General features: G+C 37.9%; 1 protein-coding gene across 2 annotated transcripts in view; it reads right to left on the bottom strand.

The window, feature by feature from the left end:
- Positions 1-20,025, bottom strand: part of SLC39A8 (solute carrier family 39 member 8) — a 78,531-nt gene that overhangs the window by 16,877 nt on the left and 41,629 nt on the right. For both annotated transcript variants that reach the window (XM_008156645.3, XM_054727000.1), the window contains one exon: positions 19,760-19,927. In XM_008156645.3, the coding sequence (XP_008154867.3) occupies positions 19,760-19,927 (168 nt within the window). The remainder of the gene's footprint in view (positions 1-19,759; positions 19,928-20,025) is intronic.

The raw sequence follows: 20,025 nt of genomic DNA, 5'->3' as shown, positions 1-20,025 counted from the left end.
TTATTGCTGTTGCCAGCCTCCATCCCGGAAGGCGCCAGTGATTGAAGCACCCCTGTTTTGAGTAGAATACACGAAGTTGATATTCTGAGGTTTGCCAAAAGCAGGAAATCTTACCCTTGGTGACAGCATGGAGGGACCTGGAGAGTATTATGTTAAATGAAATAAGCCAGTCAGACAGAGACGAGCACCATATGATTTCACTTATATGTGAAAACTAATGAACAACATGAACTAACAAGCAAAACAGAAACAGACTCATAAAGGCAGAAAACAAACTGACAGCTGTCAGAGGGGAGTGGGTTAGGGGCTCGGTGAAAAAGCTGAAAGGATTAAGGAGAAAAAAATAAAACCACACACACACAAACTCATAGACACAGACAACAGTATGGTGATTGCCAGAGGGAAGAGGAGGTGGGGATGGTAGAAGACAGTAAAGAGGGGCATAAATGGTGATGGAAGGAGAATTGACTCGGGGTGGTGAACACATAATTCAATATACAGATGATATATTATAGAACTGTACACCTGAAACCTATGTAACTTTATTAACCGATGTCTTCTACCCTAAAGCCCACCGTACTCTTTCTCTCCCTCAAGACTCTGCCCTGGCCCTTCCCTCAGCAGTGACCTTCTTCTGTCTGATCTTTGCATGGATAGCTGCTTCTTCCAGTTCAAATTTTAGGTTAAATGTGTCCCTGACCACCCAAACTAAAGTAGCCAACCAGACATCATGCCATCACATTTTCATTCCCTGCACAGCCATGTAACCCTGTAATGTTGAACTGTGTGTCCCACTGGAATGAAAAAAGTTCCAGAGAGCAGAAACAACTTCTGTCTAATTTGCCACAATATCTCCAGGGTATAGAACAGGATGCATGACAAGTGAATGAATGACAGGATGAAAAACTGTGAATGAATGACAGGATGAAATGCCTACCATCCTCCTGCCCTTTAATATAGCTTCACTGATCGGACCTATAGACCAGAACGTCATTCAGAGCGTGAAATGTTACCACAAATGAAGGCTCAATTTAAGATTGCCATTACTGTTTTACTATAAAAGTTGCATGACTTTGAAATGTTGGTCAAAGTCACAAAAGCTACAAAAAAATCCAAAGATAACATAAAGTATTTCTGCAAAAGTGGTGCCTCCCCAGTAAAGAATTTTTGCAATTTTATTTTCCAAATGTAAAACAACCTCTAGATTTGGGTGCTTGTTTTGCAGCCTAGAAAACAATGATCTCTCACTTTAGTTTTTCCAATATGTATTTCATAACCTAGTAATAAAAGTAGATGAATTAGAAAGCATCAGACCAGATATCTGCATGGTTTATTGAATTTTTATTGGTGCCTTCTCAGCTATTGAATTTTTTTTTACTTTAATCTACCTTCACTGCGTTGCTATAAAGGTTTAATAAAGTCATGTTCATTAAGAAACTTGATATTACTAAGTAGAAATTCAATAAAATGAAATTTGTTCTTTTTTTTACTTTTAATGCTCTGATAGCTGATAACAGAAAAAAAGTACAATAATAATATCCCACCACTTTAAAAATAATTGGGCTCACACATTGGGATCTCCCTTTTCTGGTAAGAATTCAAAACTTACAATACATTTGAATAAATTGGGCCACTTATTAACATGGTGAACAAAGTTGAGACAGGAAAAACTCAACAGTTAATTAAAATAAATGAGGTGTCATCAACTTAATTAGGTTGAGATCCTGAGAAAGGGTCTGAAATCCCCTATCTAGAGAGGAGGCAGATAGTAAAATCCAATTTCACCATGCAATCAATGACCTGACTCTAACCTGACAGTACATCTACTAAGGGTGAGCACTTAATTGGGCCTTCAAACACCTTCAACTACTCTTTTTTATTCACTAAGATTATCAGTAAAGTGTAAATAATTATAAAAGTGATATTTTTTATCTGGACATTTGCATCAGACATAAAACTGAATAGACATGAATATAGAAACAGCGATAGGGATGTGTATCTCTGTGTGTGTGTGTGTGTGTGTGTGTGTGTGTGTGTGTGTGTGTGAATCAGTTAAAACTCTACTACATAGTACAGTAATGTGAAACTCAAAAAATATTTGGCAAGACCATACTTCATTTGCCAGATGCTTTAGCTTTGTGATCTTTCTAATTTAGGATCCTTATTTTGAAATGTATAGAATAAATAGAACATGGAATAATAGAATATGTTATAAATTCTGTCTCCTCCAGGGCTTCTCTTGGGGACATACGATTCATTTATTATAATAAAACACTTCATCCTTTGGCCAATGTTCCATCATGCAATACACTGAGTAAAAATTACTCACCAGGCCTTGATCCAGTATCCCAAAGCTGCAAGATGTAGCATGTAAAAAATATAGCACATTATAAATACTTTGAAATGAGCAAATGACAGAGATCAAAATAAAAAAGGCTTATTTTGGCAAGTCCAATCTTTATGACATAGTCATCCTTTATAATGCAACCTTAAAGGAAAAACTTTGAAAAAAAAACTGATGTTAAAGACACACCAACAATAGAAAATGTATTTAAACTTCACTATTGCTTATGCTGATCTGCAACTGGGCTTTCTACACAATAGAGTTAAACAACTCTTTCTGATGCCCGGAATAATTTGCTTGAACCTCTTAAATTTTTCCTCATTTATCAAAGAAAAATATGTAGGCGTTCATTATCCTTTCTTTCCCCCCATCCATCAGTATGCACGACAGAGCAACACAGAAATTTTTCATTATATTAATGGGGGTAAATTAACTTGACATCAAACCTAATTGAGTAAAATCTCACTAATTCTTCTAAATGGAGATAAGTCCTGCTTGATTAGTGAAAGCAATTTAGCATAGAACATGTTTAGATAAATACCCTGTTAGTGCTTTTCCGAACCCACACTAACAAAGGGCTCCTGCAGCCAGCTGAGGCTATGGCAAAGGTCCTTATGAAAACCTGCCACAGTCCATAGATAAGATTATATCAATTGTATAATAGCAACTTGGTGTTTCTTTGGAAGACTTCAAAACGTTAGGCATATCTTACCACAATTTGCTTCAAAAGCAAATTTTATAGATGCTGCCAAGATACTCTATGGCCTCTAAGCAAAATATAAAAAATTGTAAATTTATCAGTTATGACTGATTAGTAGAGTCAAAATTAACAAGGTCTCATTATGTAGGCAATCCTCAACTCAGTACAAATTATATTTCAAAAATTCATTTGTAATGTAATTGTTAGAAATCAGAACTGATTAGAGCAATGTTCCCATTAGGGAGCGAGTGTTCTGTACAGGAAGGAACATGGGCTTGGAACTCAAGACCCCAGAAGGGATCTCATCATAGCTTTGCCATTTATCATCTGTGTGAACTCGAGTGAGTTGCTCAACTTAATGGAGTCTTAATGTACTCGTCTGTAAATAGATTTAATGCCTACGCCATAGGCTGTTGTAGGAATTAAACATAGGAATACTGGTAAGTCACCTACTGCAGAGCTCTCTACTCTTGCCCCTGGGCGTTTATTTTCTTTCTTCAGGATGCTCTCTACATCAGAGAGCATTAGCTGGGAGACTGTAGAGGTGCTTCAGTGGGTTCATGAATCCCTTTATTTATTTATTTATTTGTTTGTTTGTTTGTTTGTTTTATTTATTGATTTTTTACAGAGAGGAATTGAGAGGGATAGAGAGTTAGAAACATCGATGAGAGAGAAACATCGATCAGCTGCCTCCTGCACACCTCCCACTGGGGATGTGCCCGCAACCAAGGTACGTGCCCTTGACCAGAATCGAACCTGGGACCTTTCAGTCGCAGGCTGACGCTTTATCCACTGAGCCAAACCTGTTTCGGCATTCCCTTTAAATTGTATGCAAAAATTGGTGGGTCTGTACATTCTGTTGGAAAAAGCTAATGAGCTTCATCAAACAACTTCCTAAGGAGAGTGTTGAAGAACCAGTGCTCTACAGGGAAACGTCCCAATGTTTATAAATAATAATCGCACCTCGTCACCATTCATCCAGTCCTACTCACCCAGCAATCCTTCAAGATGTCACCTTCCCAGGAGAGCATCCGTGTGCATTTCACTGACATCTCTTCCAACCCTAGAGTGTGCCACATCTTTCTCAACCCAGCAACTGGGCCTACCTCCACTAGAGGTATTCCTCACATGAACTATACTGCTTTTACCTTTCTGTAAGTACCTTTAAGGAATACCCAGTACTTGGTAGATGCCTGTCAAGTAGATAAGATTTTTTTCTCACACAAAAAAATCTATTTATGTTTGGATTTCATTCAAAGTTGCCATATGAATTGATGAGAAGCATACAAATCAGGAAGCAACTTAGCTTTATTAAAAAAAAAAAAAAAACTTTGAGTGGATTGATCTAAGTTTAAATAAATCCTAACCTCTCACTTTTCTCATCTGTGAAATGGAGATAATCACACCTACAATCAAGGTTGAACTTTAATAATATTGAAAAGGACTGAGTATATTCCCTGCACATGACAGGTACCATCACCATCACAACACCAACTACCACCATGACTATCATGGCTCTTAATTATTCAGAAGTGACAGGTAATAGAAATCTGACATGCATATTAATGGGTTCCTGTACCTGGCCCTGAGTATGGTTCAGAGACCAGAGAAAAGAAAATCTGTGCAGAGACAGCCTTCCAGGAGGTGTAGCACAAAATTATGTTTCTGGAACTTTGTACACAGCAGCCGGCTCCTTCCATATATGACCGCCTGGCTCCCTGAACCCTCCCAGGTTTGCAGGCAGGGCATCCTCCCTGTCTGCAGTAGTGTGGGACTCTGCCCAGATGGACTATTGCTCTCTGTGCCTCACATCTGTGCAGAGCAGTGCTCAAATTCATGGGCTCCAGGCTGCTAAGGTCAACCTCTCCGCCCTGGAAGTATGGACCTGGGCTTAGGGCTGAGAAATCTGCCTTTCTAATAAGCTGATCTATCATTCTCATTCATTCCTCTGTGTGGGGGCAATGCGAACAAAGACATCCAATCAAGGAGAGTCCACTCTATACTGGGCTCCTTTTGGGTTTCTTCTATTCACAGCTCGAAACATGGCACCACCCCATCCCACCCCATTCCCTGGTCATTTTCTTCTGCTTTTCCTCTCTAGCGCTCCTGAAGATGGCATTGCATGGGACTTGGACTCCAAAAATCTCTTCTAATGACCCCTGACACTGGGAAATTTGTTCTGAAGGGAAAGCAAATCAATATAAAAATTCAATCCAACTGCCTTCATATCCTGTATTCAAACTTGCTGTTTGGTTTTGTTCTCTGCAGACTGCCATGAAAGCCCTGTTCTCATCTAGTCTGGAAACCTTCATCAATATAACGCTTGACTATAAATTGCTACTGCGCTGAAGTAATCCACCTATTTTTTAATATATCATTATTGTTGAAAGTATTACAGATGTCCCCTTTTCCCCCATTGACTCCCTTCACCCTATTCCCGCCCCCTCCCCAGGCCTTCACTGCACTATTGTCTGCGTAATCCATTTATTTTTGAATATTCAAAATATTCCCCACCATATCTTCATAGAAAACCCACTGCATAAAATGCTTCCCTCCTTCTAGTTGGCATGTGCTTATAAACTTGACATGTAATCCCACAGCGTGGTATTAGCCCCCCACTCTTGCATGAGCTCCTCAATGTGCTGCCATTGAAACAAGGAACTTTGTGGCTTTGTGTCCAAACAGTGTTGGCCACTGTTACTCTCACTTGATCCCCACTGCTCCTCAGGACCATGGTGATGCTCGGTAGTGTGGTGGTAGTAGGAATAAGATTTAATTTACTATTTACTGCATACCTATGCTTGTTCATTACTTTTGAAAGAATTTATTTAATCCTAGTAATAATCATGACTGCTATACATTTTTGCCCATTTATAAATGCAAAAATGAGTTTTAGGAAAGTGAAGTCAACTGATTAGTTGTCAGAGTAAGAATTTAAGCTAAGACCTATAACTCAAGTTCTTTTGACAAAGCAAAGCTGCTCTAATTTTCATGTTACTAACCAATTACTACACCTAATAAATAACACTGTCATTCAGAAATGATGCAATTTTTGTGAGAAAATGTACTTATTTATTCATTTCATCTTTCACCCTGCTCTAAGACTCCCCATTCTAAAAGTAGACAAATTAACTCTGTATAGATTATCCATAATTGGTAAGAGTATAGAAAAATTTTCCAATAAAATTTAAAACTGAGAAAAACAGTAAATTCTGAATAATGATGGAACATTCTTAATCTAATTAAGGGTTTTGTTTTTTTTAAGAAAGACAATTGAAGCAAGCAACCTACTGAGCTTAGAAGCATTCCCATTAAACTCAGAAATAAGACAAATTGCCAGCTATCACTACTTCTACTCAGCATTATCTCATGAGTCCTTGTCAATTTAATGAGGCAGGAAAAATATGAGTTATAACAATTGGAGAAGGAGAAGAAATGTGTTGATTTGTCCTTTAATGTCTATATAGAAAATCCAAAGACTAAGCAAATAAAACACAAGAAATAGTAGGAGAGTTCAGCAATACCTCAGGATACAAAATCATTATACTAAAATGTGTGCACTCCTACATATCAGTAATAACTAATTAGAAAATATAATAGGAAAAAAATATATCATTTAGAATACCTGCAAAGCTACAAAGTAATTAAGAATAAATCCAACAGAACAATTTACATGGAAAATTACAAAACAAAGAAAATCTAAAATATTATAAACATGCCAGTTGTCTCTCAATTGATCTGTAAGTTCAATATAATTTCAATAAAAGTCCCCAAAATTATACAGATATGAAAAAACGAAGACAAATTTTAAATTAAAAAAAAAAGTTAGGAACCTAGTTTTAGGAGCTCAATGCTAACTAAAAGGATAATAAAGGTAGTGTTGTTTAGAACAAGAATTTTTGTGGTATAGGGCAAGAAGAGAATAAAAAGCCCTCATGCAGCCCTACCCAGTTTGGCTCAGTGGATAGAGCATCAGCCTGCAGACTGAAGGGTTCTAGGTTTGATTCCAGTCAAGGGTACATGCCTTGGTTATGGCTCAATTCCCAGTAGGAGGCAGCCAATCAATGATTCTCTGTTATCAATGATGTTTCTATCTCTCCCTCTCCCTTCCTCTCTGAAATAAATAAAAATATATATATTTTTTAAAAGTCCTAATGTAGACACATTGATATATAGAAACTTAATATATGGCCCATCTAATAAAAGAAACTAGGATAACTGCTTATCTATACAGAAAAAAAAAAAAACACTGGATCTTTTTCTTATATCGTATCCTATATAATAAAAACCTAATATACAAATTGTCCCCTTGGGTGGTCGTTCAACCAGGAGTTCGACCGCTTGCTATGCTGTGCGATGACCAGAAGGGGGCAGCGCAGAACATGGCAGGTGTCGGCGACACAGTGCTGGCAGCAGGTGGCAGTGAAGGTGCTGCTGGCCCTGATGGGGCCCAATGAGAGTGGGACCGTGGTGGGATGGTGGAGCAGGTGAGTGGGCAGCACCAGGCCAAGGTGGGTGTGAGCAAGGGCCCGATTGTCCCACTAATCACCCCGCAGACAGCGACCAGCGGCGGTGGTGGGGGGCGAGGCTGCCTGCCTGGCTCCCAGGCACTGAGGGAGCCAGGCAGGCTCCCCCCGCAGCCCCAATCGATAGCCCCGCATGAGGGATGGTAGAACAGGTGAGGGGCGGCACCAGCCAAGGCAGGGTGCCAGGCAGGGCTGCAGGGCTGTGGGGTGTGAGCTGGGGCCCGATCTCCACAGGCCACCCCAAGGGACCCCAGCCATGCACAAATTCGTGTACCAAGCCTCTAGCACAAAAGAAAATTCCACTTGGGAAATTAAACTTTAAAATTTTTTTTAATGGAAGAATATTATCTTTTCTTTGGCAAAGGAAAGATTTCTTAAACAGCTCTCTGAGAGTAGAGAAGAAAAGTACTGATATGCTGCCTATGTCAAAATTAAAACTTTTAGAATATATATATTGTAAACTATGTGAAAAGAGAAGTCACAGACTCCAAGCACATATTTTAATCCATTTAATAAGTAAAGATTAGGATCTAGAGTACATGTAAAACTCTTACCAATGACTAAGACCCTCCTTGACTGGACTTCAGTCAGGCTCCTCTGAGCCCTCTTCTCCACTAGGTCTCAGGCGTGGGCTGCTCTGTCCATCTTTGCAGAGTCCAGTTATAGCAAGAATCCTGCTAAGGCAGCTTAACAAGAATCTCCTTATCCTTGATATCTGACCATCCTGGCCTGCCTGCAGCAATAATCCTATTAAGTTGGCTTAGCAAGAGTCCTCCCTGCCCTTGATGTCTCCGCTTAGTAATTTTCTATCCACTGACCTCCTCACTCGCCTATTAGCTATACGTCCTCAACAGTCATCGCTGTATTCTGATGGAGTCCAATCTCTGTCTTCTATAGAGTCACCCCGTATTGTTACAGTCTTGGTGAAAGTCTTCCTTACCATGTTCACGAGTGTTTCTTTAACACAAATCAAGTAAAAAAGACAAACAACTAAAAACATGTGAAATGGATGACAGGAAACACAAAAGTAAACTTTTGACCACTAAGCACCTAAAGAGATGTTCAGGTTTGCTGGTAAACAGAAATATACAAAGACAAATCACAAAAAGATACCATTTCAAACTCATTAAATTGGCAATAAATACTTGAAAGTCTGAAATTTTCGAGTATTGTCCAAGATGTGGAGAAAATGTGAATTCTCTTCTGCTGTTGATGAAAGGGTGACTAAACATAGCAGGTGGAGAGCAATTTGTTGTTATTCAGTAAAATCACAGATGTGCAGACTCTGACTCATTTCTTACAGGCCTAGCTCTGTAGCCCAACCTTTCTCCCAGAGATTCTGCAGGACAATTAAGTTTAATGCCTTAAGGTATCCATTATACATAGTAAATTAATTTATCTTTTGTGCATGTAGAATGCACTATGCATTTTGTGCCATCCTTACAAGGAAAGAGAAAATAGTCACAAATTGTTTTCTATGGGGCTTACTTGTCTCACAACAACCCAGTTGAGAAAAGACCAATGGTTCTGAATCTGAAACTACCTAAATGCCACCCTAGGGCATTTAGAAATGTGAAGGTAATGGGGACTATTTTTCGGTTGTCATTAATGACTGTAGTGCTGCTACTGACAAATAGTACCCGGGGAACCAGAAATGCTTAACAGACTACAATGTACAGGAAATTTTCACACAAAAAATTGTTTTACTCGAAATGCCTTCAGCACCCACCTCAGCCTTAGACAAGCTCTCATACACAGACACAATGAGATGTGGGTAAGAATGGTACATAGCAGCATTACTACAGCAAAAAGCGGGAAAGAAAAAAATTATCATTATCAGAGGAAATGGAAAACAAGTAGTAGTAAAATCACACAGTTAAAATGAATGTGTGGTGTTTGTGGAGACAGGAGAAAGGTAGAAGAGGCCATAGAGGTGATAAATGGTGATGGAAATAAAAATAAAATAAAAATCAAAGTAAGTGTTATATCAGAAAAAATGAAATGAAATAAAGACAACATAACACAAAAAATGAAAATAAAAATGTATACTTTTTTATTTTAACACTTTTAAAGTGTTAAAAGTATAATAAAATTACAGAAATTGCTAATGGCCAGAAATGAATGAATGAATGAATGAATGAATGAATAAAATGAAATAAAAATACTAGTACTCAAATCAAGTTAGAAACCAAGAAGGTTTTGGTATCTTATCCTGATAATTCACAAAAGGTTTCTGTCCACTGTGAGTAGGACTCTGAGTGGATTTTTAAAGGTTCTTGGCAAGCAATGTGTAGGATAGGAATTAGTCAAGATTTCTCTCCAATGTCTAGGGAGTTGAGAGCATGTCTCTTGGAAAGTCTTGTATTTCAACGCCTTTTCTTTCTTTTCAGTTTTACTTCAAAATATTTCTTTATTCAACAGAAATTAGACTGGGGGAGAGGACTATATACAGAGGGAAAAGAAATCCCCAAAAGTCTAGAAGTTATGGCCAAAAGTCAAATTTAATAACATTTTAATTACATGGGGATGGGGATGAGTGTTTGCATGGACCCGAAAGCACATATCAACAAATTTAAATGATAAACTCCACAAAAATACTAACCATTTAAATGTTGATCAGACAATTAACTAAAATCCTATATAATAAAAGCCTAATATGCAAACCAACCAAAAGGTGGAACAACAGGTCGGTGGAGGGCGGGGCCAGTGAACGGGCAGCACCAGGCCAGCCAAGGTGGGTGCCAGCAGGCAAAAGGAGGGGACGGAGATTGGGGGGAAGGGGAAACAGTGGAGACCAGCAGTGGCGGTGGGGGCAATGGAAGGCAAGGCGGCTGCTCACCTACCGGCTCAGTCCCCCAATCGATCAGCCCGAAGGTCACCTCCCACAGAGGGAGGCCAGACTGCAGCTTAGGCCTGCGCCCCCTGGGACATCCCCCAAGGCTCCCGGTCTGCGAGAGGGTGCAGGCTGGGCTGAGGGACCCCCCTCCCCCCAAGTGCACAAATTTTCATGCACCAGGCCTCTAGTGTTCATATAATAGCAGTCCCTGAATGACCCTTAAACAACCCTTAATAGATTAAATAGTACAGATCTAGGTACCTTTCAAAGCACTTTTATAGACATTATCTTATTTCATTCTCCCAGCTAGCCTAGTAGTTGGTAGTAAAAACATTCTTTCTTTATAAAATTTCCTTGTCAATGGTGAAGCAACCAACCTCCCTGTGTGAGATCAGAAATGTCCTAGCTGGCCAAGTGATTGGCTAATTAAAGGAGTTACAACAGATGGCCCTAAGTCCCTCCTCACTTAGCGTATCAACAATACTTTTGCCAAATTTACATGCCTGGGACATGGTTTTATCTGAGAAAACAAAAGTAGTTCTTAATGGCTGATTTCCCTCTTTGGCAAGTTGCTCTGACTACTTCAAACCTTTCCATTTGAGTTCTAATTTAATTTAGATCACAATACTATCTCCAGCAGTGTGATTTTACTCACTAGTGCTCTGTCTCATCTTTTAAAAAATTACGATTTTAACCCTTGCATCACTAAATTTTTCATCTTTGTAATTAATCTATATAAATTTTTTATATCCAGATTTAAAAATTAACAGCACTAACTACAACCCTTAATTCAATTTTAAGAGATTTTATGCACACCGATTATTTCAATAATATGACAATCAAATAACTTTCATACATAATGAAAGTGTCATTATTTTAATGCCCTTTCAAATGCACTGAATGTATCCGAGTGTAACGGAGTGCATAGCTGAACAACTCTGATAGAGAATCTGTGGGGCGAAAACTGATGATATCATTCAAATGGCAGGTTAAATTGGACTTTAAAGTTTTATTCCATTAAGTGGGAGTAAATGTTTCAAGTTCTCTTAGACTGTCTGACAGAGGTCAATGGCAGGTCCACAAGCATTTACATTCAGAAGGTTATCTTTATTACCAAATGGCCTTCACGTTTTAAACTTCAAACCTAGGAAAAGTACTCAAACTGTAAAAAAAGATAAATAATAGAGATGAGAATGCATGGAATTCTGTACGTTTTATCCTCTCCTTGTGTTTCTCTGTTCCAGAAGAAAAATACAAATAGATTCAAAAGCCTTTATGATTTGGTACAAAAAGTCCTCTTCTAAATGATGATCTGTAAGTAATTAAGTATATAGATTTAGAAGTTTTTCCCAGAGTAATGAAAGTTAAAGTGACAGGATTTGATGGATTACTATGATTAAAAAGAAAAGAGAAGAAAATGTTGGTGAACAGAAGAAGAGAAAGGTATAGTTATCATACGCATACAATGTATCAGACACATTGTTACAAAGTTGACCCATAATAAATTATTTAATTTTCACAAAAAAAATCATTAATTTAAAGATGTTTCCTTATTATTTAACAGATGAGCAAACAAAGGTGCACAGATGTTAAATTTCCACAAGTCACACAACAAACGTTTTATTGCTAAAATGCAAAATGCGAACCCCTTGCTTTCTCCTCTAAACCTACTGGGTCTGCAAATAAATAAATAAGTAAATAAGAGAGAGAGAGAGAGAGAGAGATTCAAAAGCTAAAATAGCAGCGGAAGGATAGTACTACATCACAGAAAACGACTAACTAATGAGCAGTTCCAAAAGGTAGGGAATGGCTTTCAGTGAAAAATCTGCCTTTATAGTCAATAGTATTTAGACAATAATAGACACTCAAGTATCTACAGGAATGCCTGGGGGGGAGCGGGTGCAAGGGCGGGGGGATGAGTGTTAAGATTATAGCATGCTGCCTAGGAAAATCATTGGTTATCATTCAAAATAAAAATTTTAGAGAATAGGTAGATTTTTTTTTTTAAATGTACACAATTCGATATTTGAGGCTATGATAAAGAGGAGGAGGGGGCATGTAAAGACTGCTCAGCAGGTGGAAATAGGCAGTGCACTGCAGGGTAATGGTTAACCACATGGACCTTGGAACCAGGATGACCGGGTTTAAATCTTAACTCGGTGCCTGTGTGACCCTGGCTCAGTTACTTAACTTCTCTATACATCAGTTCCCATGTCTTTAAGATGGAGGTAACAGTTGTACTTATCTCAGAGGGTTGTTAGTTAGGCGTCAATGAGTTAATATATGTAAAGCAATGAAGACAATGTCTGACACATAGTCATTTCAGGATTAGCTGGTCTTTCAAGAAGTTGAACAGTGACCAGCGTAAGGAGGTAGAAAGTTTGAGAAATCTTGGACAGTAACAGAGTCAAGAACAAAAAAAAAAAAGAGTAAGGTAGAAAAGATGAGAGCATGTTTGCAGACACGGGAGAAGGAGAGATTCAGGAATGAAAACAGGAAGATGAGCACATTGGGAAGAACTGGCCTTATAAAGAGGAAGGATGCAAGTTCTGACACAAAAGGGAAGGTAGAGAACAGATAAGGAGACAGCAGTTTTCCAGGAAGTAACAGATGAGATGACATGCAAAGTCCAAATAATGATCCCAGTCTCTCCACTAGAGGAGGAAAAGGTAGAAGTGAGAATTTTAGGGAGTAATGAAAAAAATTTTTTTTAGAAAAATTATTCTTGAAAATATGAAAAGGTAGTCACTAATGATTAATAAAAGCGCTGTTAATATCAGTGAAGTGTGGGCTAATTCAAGTGAGTCAGGCACCAATTTTTATGACTTTCGCAACACATAGACTATCGCCAGGTAAAATGGCCTGGTGCAGGCAACGAGGCACAGAGATGGATCTGGTGAGAGCAAATTTCACCACTAACCAAGCGCACCCAGAATTCCTCCTCCTGATTGTCTAGGGACATCATTCGCTTCTAATTAAACCAACTTTTCTGTAAGCAGCAAGCAATGAAAACCACTTCTTATATAATTTTATTACCTATATAGTTTTCAATTCTAATTGTTAATATAAGCACAGACAATAAGTAACTGATTTCTGTTTTTAAATCTTTTGACGTGAACAATCTATGTGGCCCTAGCCAGTTGGGTTCAGTGGATAAACGTCAGCCCCTGGACTGAAGGGTCCTGAGTTCAGTTCCTATCAAGAGCACGCTCAGTTGCAGGCTCGATCCCTGGCCTTGGTTGGGGTGCATGCGGGAGGCAACCAGTCAATGTGTCTCTCTCATATCGATATTTCTCTCTCTCTCTCTCTCTGTCTCTCCCCCTCCCTTCTACTCTCTCTAAAAATCAGTGGGAAAATATCCACAGGTGAGGATTAACAACAACAACAAAAATCTATGTGATTTAAAATAGAAAATAGGTTTTTGGTGAAATATGGCAAACTGGACATACACATTTTTCTCTAGTCCCTCCTGAGACTCCCTGAAATAAAAGAATAAGAAAGCCATAAAGTCACAGGGGCAGAAAGAATGAAAGATGACATGATAGCACTGAGATACTTATTTTGGGAGCCAAAAAGAGGAAGGGGAGCTCTAACTGATTTCACAGAGGAGAAAAATTCAACAAAAACTAAAGTGAAGCCAGGCTCAGAACCTCAGACACATTGAGGGACTGAAGGCGCCAAGTACCTCTGAACATGGCAGGTAAGGAGTGAAACTAAAAATAAGGGAATTAGCTGGAAGTTCCCTTAGGAAGCAATTAGAACCCCAGATCCTGCTCCCAAGTCAATGCAGCAAGGCAGCCACCCCAAATAACTAGAGATTTATCCTTTGGGTAAATTCAAGAACAGAAAGCACAAATGAAGCTTGGAGTGAAGTAAAGTCCTTAAGTCAGATATTCACCGCAATCCGGACCCCTTTTCTTCCCCCACTTCATCCCCACATGGGCGGTCATGAACATCTATAGCCCTTCCCATCTCCAGGCAAGAATGAAAGAAAACCACCCACCCAGGAAAGAAGACTCACAGGCAAGCCTCACACATATACCCAGGGTTTCTAATCAGTTTTTGTATCTGATACTTTAAAAAAAAAAGTGCTTTCCCCTTTTCAGTATAATATTATATAATATTTCAGTTATATTATAGAAGGGCAGAAAGTTTATTCTGTCCCATTAATGCATTCCCAGTTCTTAGAATAGCACCAAGTACACATTAGGTACTCAGTAAATATTTGATGAATGAATTGAGTGTTTTTAAAATCTGTTAGACTCTCATAGAGACCCAAGAACATCAAATAGGTTATCTTTATATTTGTACAGTATCACTTCCTGCCAGTATGGACAAAGTATGTCTCCCGAACATCACCTTACTTTGCAGCTCAAGTCCTCTTCATTGCACCTCAATTTTAAACATAAAATTTACAATAGTCAATTTCTAAAAATGGATGATATTAATGTTCTTCTATAAGGGAAAAATAGGTGGTTCATGTCAGTTTATATTTATTAGCATCTATTCTTAAATGAAAGCACAAGAGGTTTTCATTTAGAAAATGAAACTGATTACAGTCCAGGAGAAATGCACTAGATGGGCCCTCTAGTGGCCTTGAAGAGCTAACACTTTCCAAAATACCTAGCATTCCTAAGCAATTCACAATTAATAAATACTTATATGTGGAATATAAAGAACAAAATTAATGAACAAACAAAATACAAGCAAACTCATAGATATAGTTGGGGAGCTTGGTGAAAAAGGAGAAGGGATTAAGAAGTACAGATTGGTAATTAGAAAATAGTCAGGGTTGTAAAGTACAGCACAGGAAACATAGTCAATAATATTGTACTAACTATCCTAACTGGTTTGCCTCAGTGGATAGAGCATCGCCCTGCGGACTGAAGGGTCCCAGGTTCGATTCTGGTCAAGGGCATATACCTTGGTTGCGGGCACATCCCCAGTAGGGGGTGTGCAGGAGGCAGCTGATCAATGTTTTTCTCTCATCTATGTTTCTAACTCTCTATCCTTCTCTCTTCCTTTCTGTAAAAAAATCAATAAAATATATATTTTTAAAATATATTGTAATAACTATGTTTGGTGCCAGGTGGGTACTTGAAATATTAAGGGACTTTATAAAGTATGTAACTATCTAACCACTATGCTGAACACCTGAAACTAATACAAAATAATATTGAATGTCAACTGCAATTGAAAAAAAAAATGTTTTTTTTAAACAACTAGTAAACACAGTCCTTCCAAAGCTGTAGATTCCGGGAAAAACACACCTGGCTGCACAGATGCTGAAATGACTTCTCCACAAGACTATACAGTAACTAGAGAGAAAAGAACAAAGCAGCGAGTGTCGCAGGGTGAGATGTGAAACATTACCTAGTGGCAATAACTGAGGAACTGGAGAAATGGAATCCTGTGCTCCCTTCTTCCCTCATAACTGCCTTCTTATGATCCCCCTACAATCTCCACTTTTCCTGAAAATGCACATGTTCCTGTGTGTGCGCACCATATCCCACAGGGACTGCAGTGCCTCACATGCACTGGGTCTGGAGCAAGGGTACTAAGGAAGTTCCACATCATTGGTATAAATATTTAGACATTACAATCAAGCTAACAAACTGTTAAGTAAAATATCTTCTACCCTCCTAGTGTGATAAATATGCTTCTATGGCAATACAATTTTTAAAACTTTGTGTAAAGCTGTAATTTTTATATGACCATATATAAACAAAATTCCACAAGCAACTAAACATCAATATTATTGCACATCTGAGTATTCTGTGAAGGACCAGAATTGTTTGGATGAATATCAATAGAGACATCCCTAAGTCATGCATTTTACTTATTCTGTAACAATTCATTGTTCTTCCTACACTCTAGCAAAATCATGAATCGTGCTGATATCTAGATTGTCACACAATTTGTGTTCTATTGATAGTAATGTCAAATTAAATGACTTTTCATAACTCACTCTTAGATAGGTTCTCACTCTTTGCAATTTGGAAAAAACTTCCTTGTGTGGAAGCAGTAGCTACAGGAATCATCAACGAAAATATTAAGGCAATACATGGACTCAGAAATGATCCATAAATTTTACATCCCATGTTTGATCATTGTCATGGGGGTCACCTGGGTTAAATTATTTATATAATCTAAAATATTAAAAAATCTTTTAATTTTTTATTAAAATCACTTATAGCTCAATACCTACTGTCTCTTAAAGTTATATCTAGACCCTTGTGGTATTTCTTAAGTTCTATTTCTTTGAATTTTTTAATGCAATATAATGAGAAAACTGAAAATAATTGTATTTTGCTCAATTTGTTTAAATCTCTCTTCATTTAAGACTATATCTTCAACCAAAACGACCAGAAAATAATCCCCATAGGAAATTAGTATCAGGACTGTTTATATGGCTCATCTCAGGGCCTGGTACATGGTTGTCATTCTGGTACCCACCTTCTCTGCCTTCAGTTTGACTTCTTATTCCTGGAAGTATATTTCCAGAACCCAAGCTTCATTCCACCCTCTCACTAGATTGTTAGTTTACCTATGTATACAATTGCTCAGTTGTTTCTATTCGGAATATTAGAGAAATTGTGTCACTGGCCTCTCGCATTGATGTCAGGAAGTACAATTTAGCTTCCAGACCCCTCATATGTGACCTGTTTGATTATTCTCAAAACTTTTAGAACATTCTTTTCCCAGATATTTACATGGCTGGCTCTTTTTCATTATCCAGTTTTCCACTGACCTCTTAAGCGACCTTTCTTTCTTTTTTAATTTGTTTTTATTGATTTCAGAGAGGAAGGGAGAGGGAGAAACATCAATAATGAGAGAGAATCATTGATTTGCTGCCTCCTGCATGCCCCACACTGGGAATCAAACCTGCAACCCGGGCACATGCCCTGATTGGAATAGAACTGATTGCCGGGTTCATAGGTCGATGCTCTAGCACTGAGCCACATTGGCTGGGCTCAAGAGACCTTTCTGATCAGGCAATCAAACAAGCTCCCACATCACCAAGTTTTATTTTCATCCAATTATTTATTGCTAACTGATATGTTCTTGTTTTGCACTTTTCTATACTTTTTTTTTTTTTGCAGCTGAGTAAACTATAAGCTCCACAAGAATTTGTTCACTTCTGAATCCCCAATGCCTAGAATAGTGAGAAGATATCAATAAATGTTTACTGAATCAATGAATGAAAGCCTGTAAACTAGCACTACAAACAGAAGTAGAGTAAGAATGGCCTTTTGATTGACATTCCTAAACTATGTAAAACAGGATCATGTCTAGGACCCCAACTTTGTCACATTTGCTGCAAATATGTCTTCTGGTCATAGTGCATTATAAACCTGGAGCCCTAAAACTTAAAACTTAAATCATACTGGAAATATCAAGGGAACACTATATCAAGTATATGGTTGTCTAACCATAAGCAATAGACCTGAAACCAATACAAAATAAAATTGGGGGGGGGGGGAATTAAAAAAAAGATTAAAAAATTAAAATCAAACTTTTGAACAATTCAATTTTTGGGCCTCAGACAGCAATTCTCTGGAGCCCAATTATTTTCTTTACCCTACAAAAAAATTAATGTTTATTAAGAGTCAATGTCATCTTGGTTCCAGTAGAGCAGTGACATGAGGAATACAATTCAGCATGGTATGTAAGAGTACAGCCTTCAACATCAGAGGACCTCAGTCCTAATCCAAACTTGGCCATTTAGGGTCTGTGTGTCCTTGCATATGTTATTTAACCTCTCTAAGCAACAGTCTCCTAATTATAATACTACTTGTCTCCTTGGCTATTATGAGGATCAAATGATATCATTCACCTAAAATTCAGGTGTGGTCCTTGATCACTTAATAAATGTTAGTTGTAATATATGAAATCATCTATTTAAACATTTCCATATTCTTTGCAAAATCTTGGCTGAAAGCATCCTTCATTACATTGCATGAAATTATTTTCTCTCTCAGCTTAGTGCAAACACAAACTGCCTCTTCAAATGCACTTGAGATTTTCCATAAGCCTTTGGAGGAGTATATGACTAACCATGTTTTCTTTCCAGAAGGAAATTCAGGTCATTTTCCATAATGACCTTTTCAGATACCTTTTTTCTACCTTTTTCTCCCTTAGCTGGCTTTCCTTTTGATCTTTTTTTTTTTTTTTTCAATTGTGATCTTTTGTATTGCTTTTAAGTTTGTAGCTTGTGAATCTGTAATTTACAAGCTGAATGACTCTGGAGAGGTTATTTAACATCTAGAGCTCCACTTTCTTAGTCTGTCAAATGAGAATTGTTGTGGACACCAATGACACTATCACCCCAGCATCCTTTTTAATACTCACTCCCCTACAGCATCCATATTCCCTGGGGACATTATAAGGGGCCCAACCCTCTAAGCACTTGGATTAGTCTAGAAGTAGACATCTAATTCAAATGGATCAAGAAGACCCTTGCCAGGGATTCTGTATCTAAGACTGAAAGAGTCAGGTCAATTTCCTTTTGTAGCTGAAATTATAAGGCATAAATCTCAGGAGTTGCTAGTGTCTGCATTTCACACTTATTTACGAGTTGGTACATAATGAAGAAGAGCATGCAAAGAGGAGGAGAAGAGGGGGTTCTAATGGTTCTCATGGTCCCTAGGTTCTTGCTTTTCCTCTAGTTGGGCTATTCCATTAGACATCCCACTATCTTTCCAATAAATTCTCTTTTTGGCATACATAATTGGGATTTGATTCCCATCACTTGAAACTGAAATATTCCTAATATAAAGAAAACAAACCCTATTTTGAATAGGTATTATAGAAAGTAAATAAGATAAAATATATTTAAGTGCCTAGCATGCAACCTGGCATATAATATTTGTTCAAGCAATGATACCTATTGATGTTATTTAGAAAATGGGAATACAAATTCTAAGTCAATTTAATTACTGAAAATAATTTTAATAGTTTACACATCTTCTTTCTTCTTACAGTTTCAAAATCTCTCAAAGGGATTATTTGGTTTCAGATACAGAAAGAATTACAAAATAAGAGAAATGCTTTGATTCATGGTGCTACATATCATTGTATAAATCTAAGTTATTTTTACATAGTTAAACAACCTTAGAGAATAGTGAAGCCTCAGATACAGTAACCCACAATGTCTTGCTTAACTTACTTGCTTAGAGTAAACATAGGGAGGGAAAGGGGAAAATAATGCAGACTTACCTTTGACTTATCCCACATATACAGGAGTAAGTCTGGCCCATTTAAATGTACAAAATACTGACATGGCTGTATTCACCACAATCATCACATCGTGTAAAGGATCAGTGAGTAAAAAGAAAATGGAATTACCATACCTGTAGAGATACCACACTGACATTATCAAAATGGATGTGTCCATTAGGCTCTGTGACAGCTGGGTTTGCATAGCATGTCACACCATTGATGGCAGGTAATGTTTTAGGTTGATGATTTTTTTCTGGAGAAGGGCCAAAGTCATCATTTCTAAAGTGGGCATGATCATTCTACATGGAAAAATTTAAAAAGTAAAAAGGGGTTATAAGAAGAAAAAAGATGGCTCATATAAACAAGAAAATAGAGGTCAGAGCTTTTTATCCACAAG

The sequence above is a fragment of the Eptesicus fuscus genome, chromosome 2 (assembly GCF_027574615.1).
Source record: "Eptesicus fuscus isolate TK198812 chromosome 2, DD_ASM_mEF_20220401, whole genome shotgun sequence".
NCBI classification, from domain to species: Eukaryota; Metazoa; Chordata; class Mammalia; order Chiroptera; family Vespertilionidae; genus Eptesicus; species Eptesicus fuscus.
Note: the sequence above shows the minus strand (reverse complement) of the source record. Positions and strands in the feature narration are given on the sequence as shown.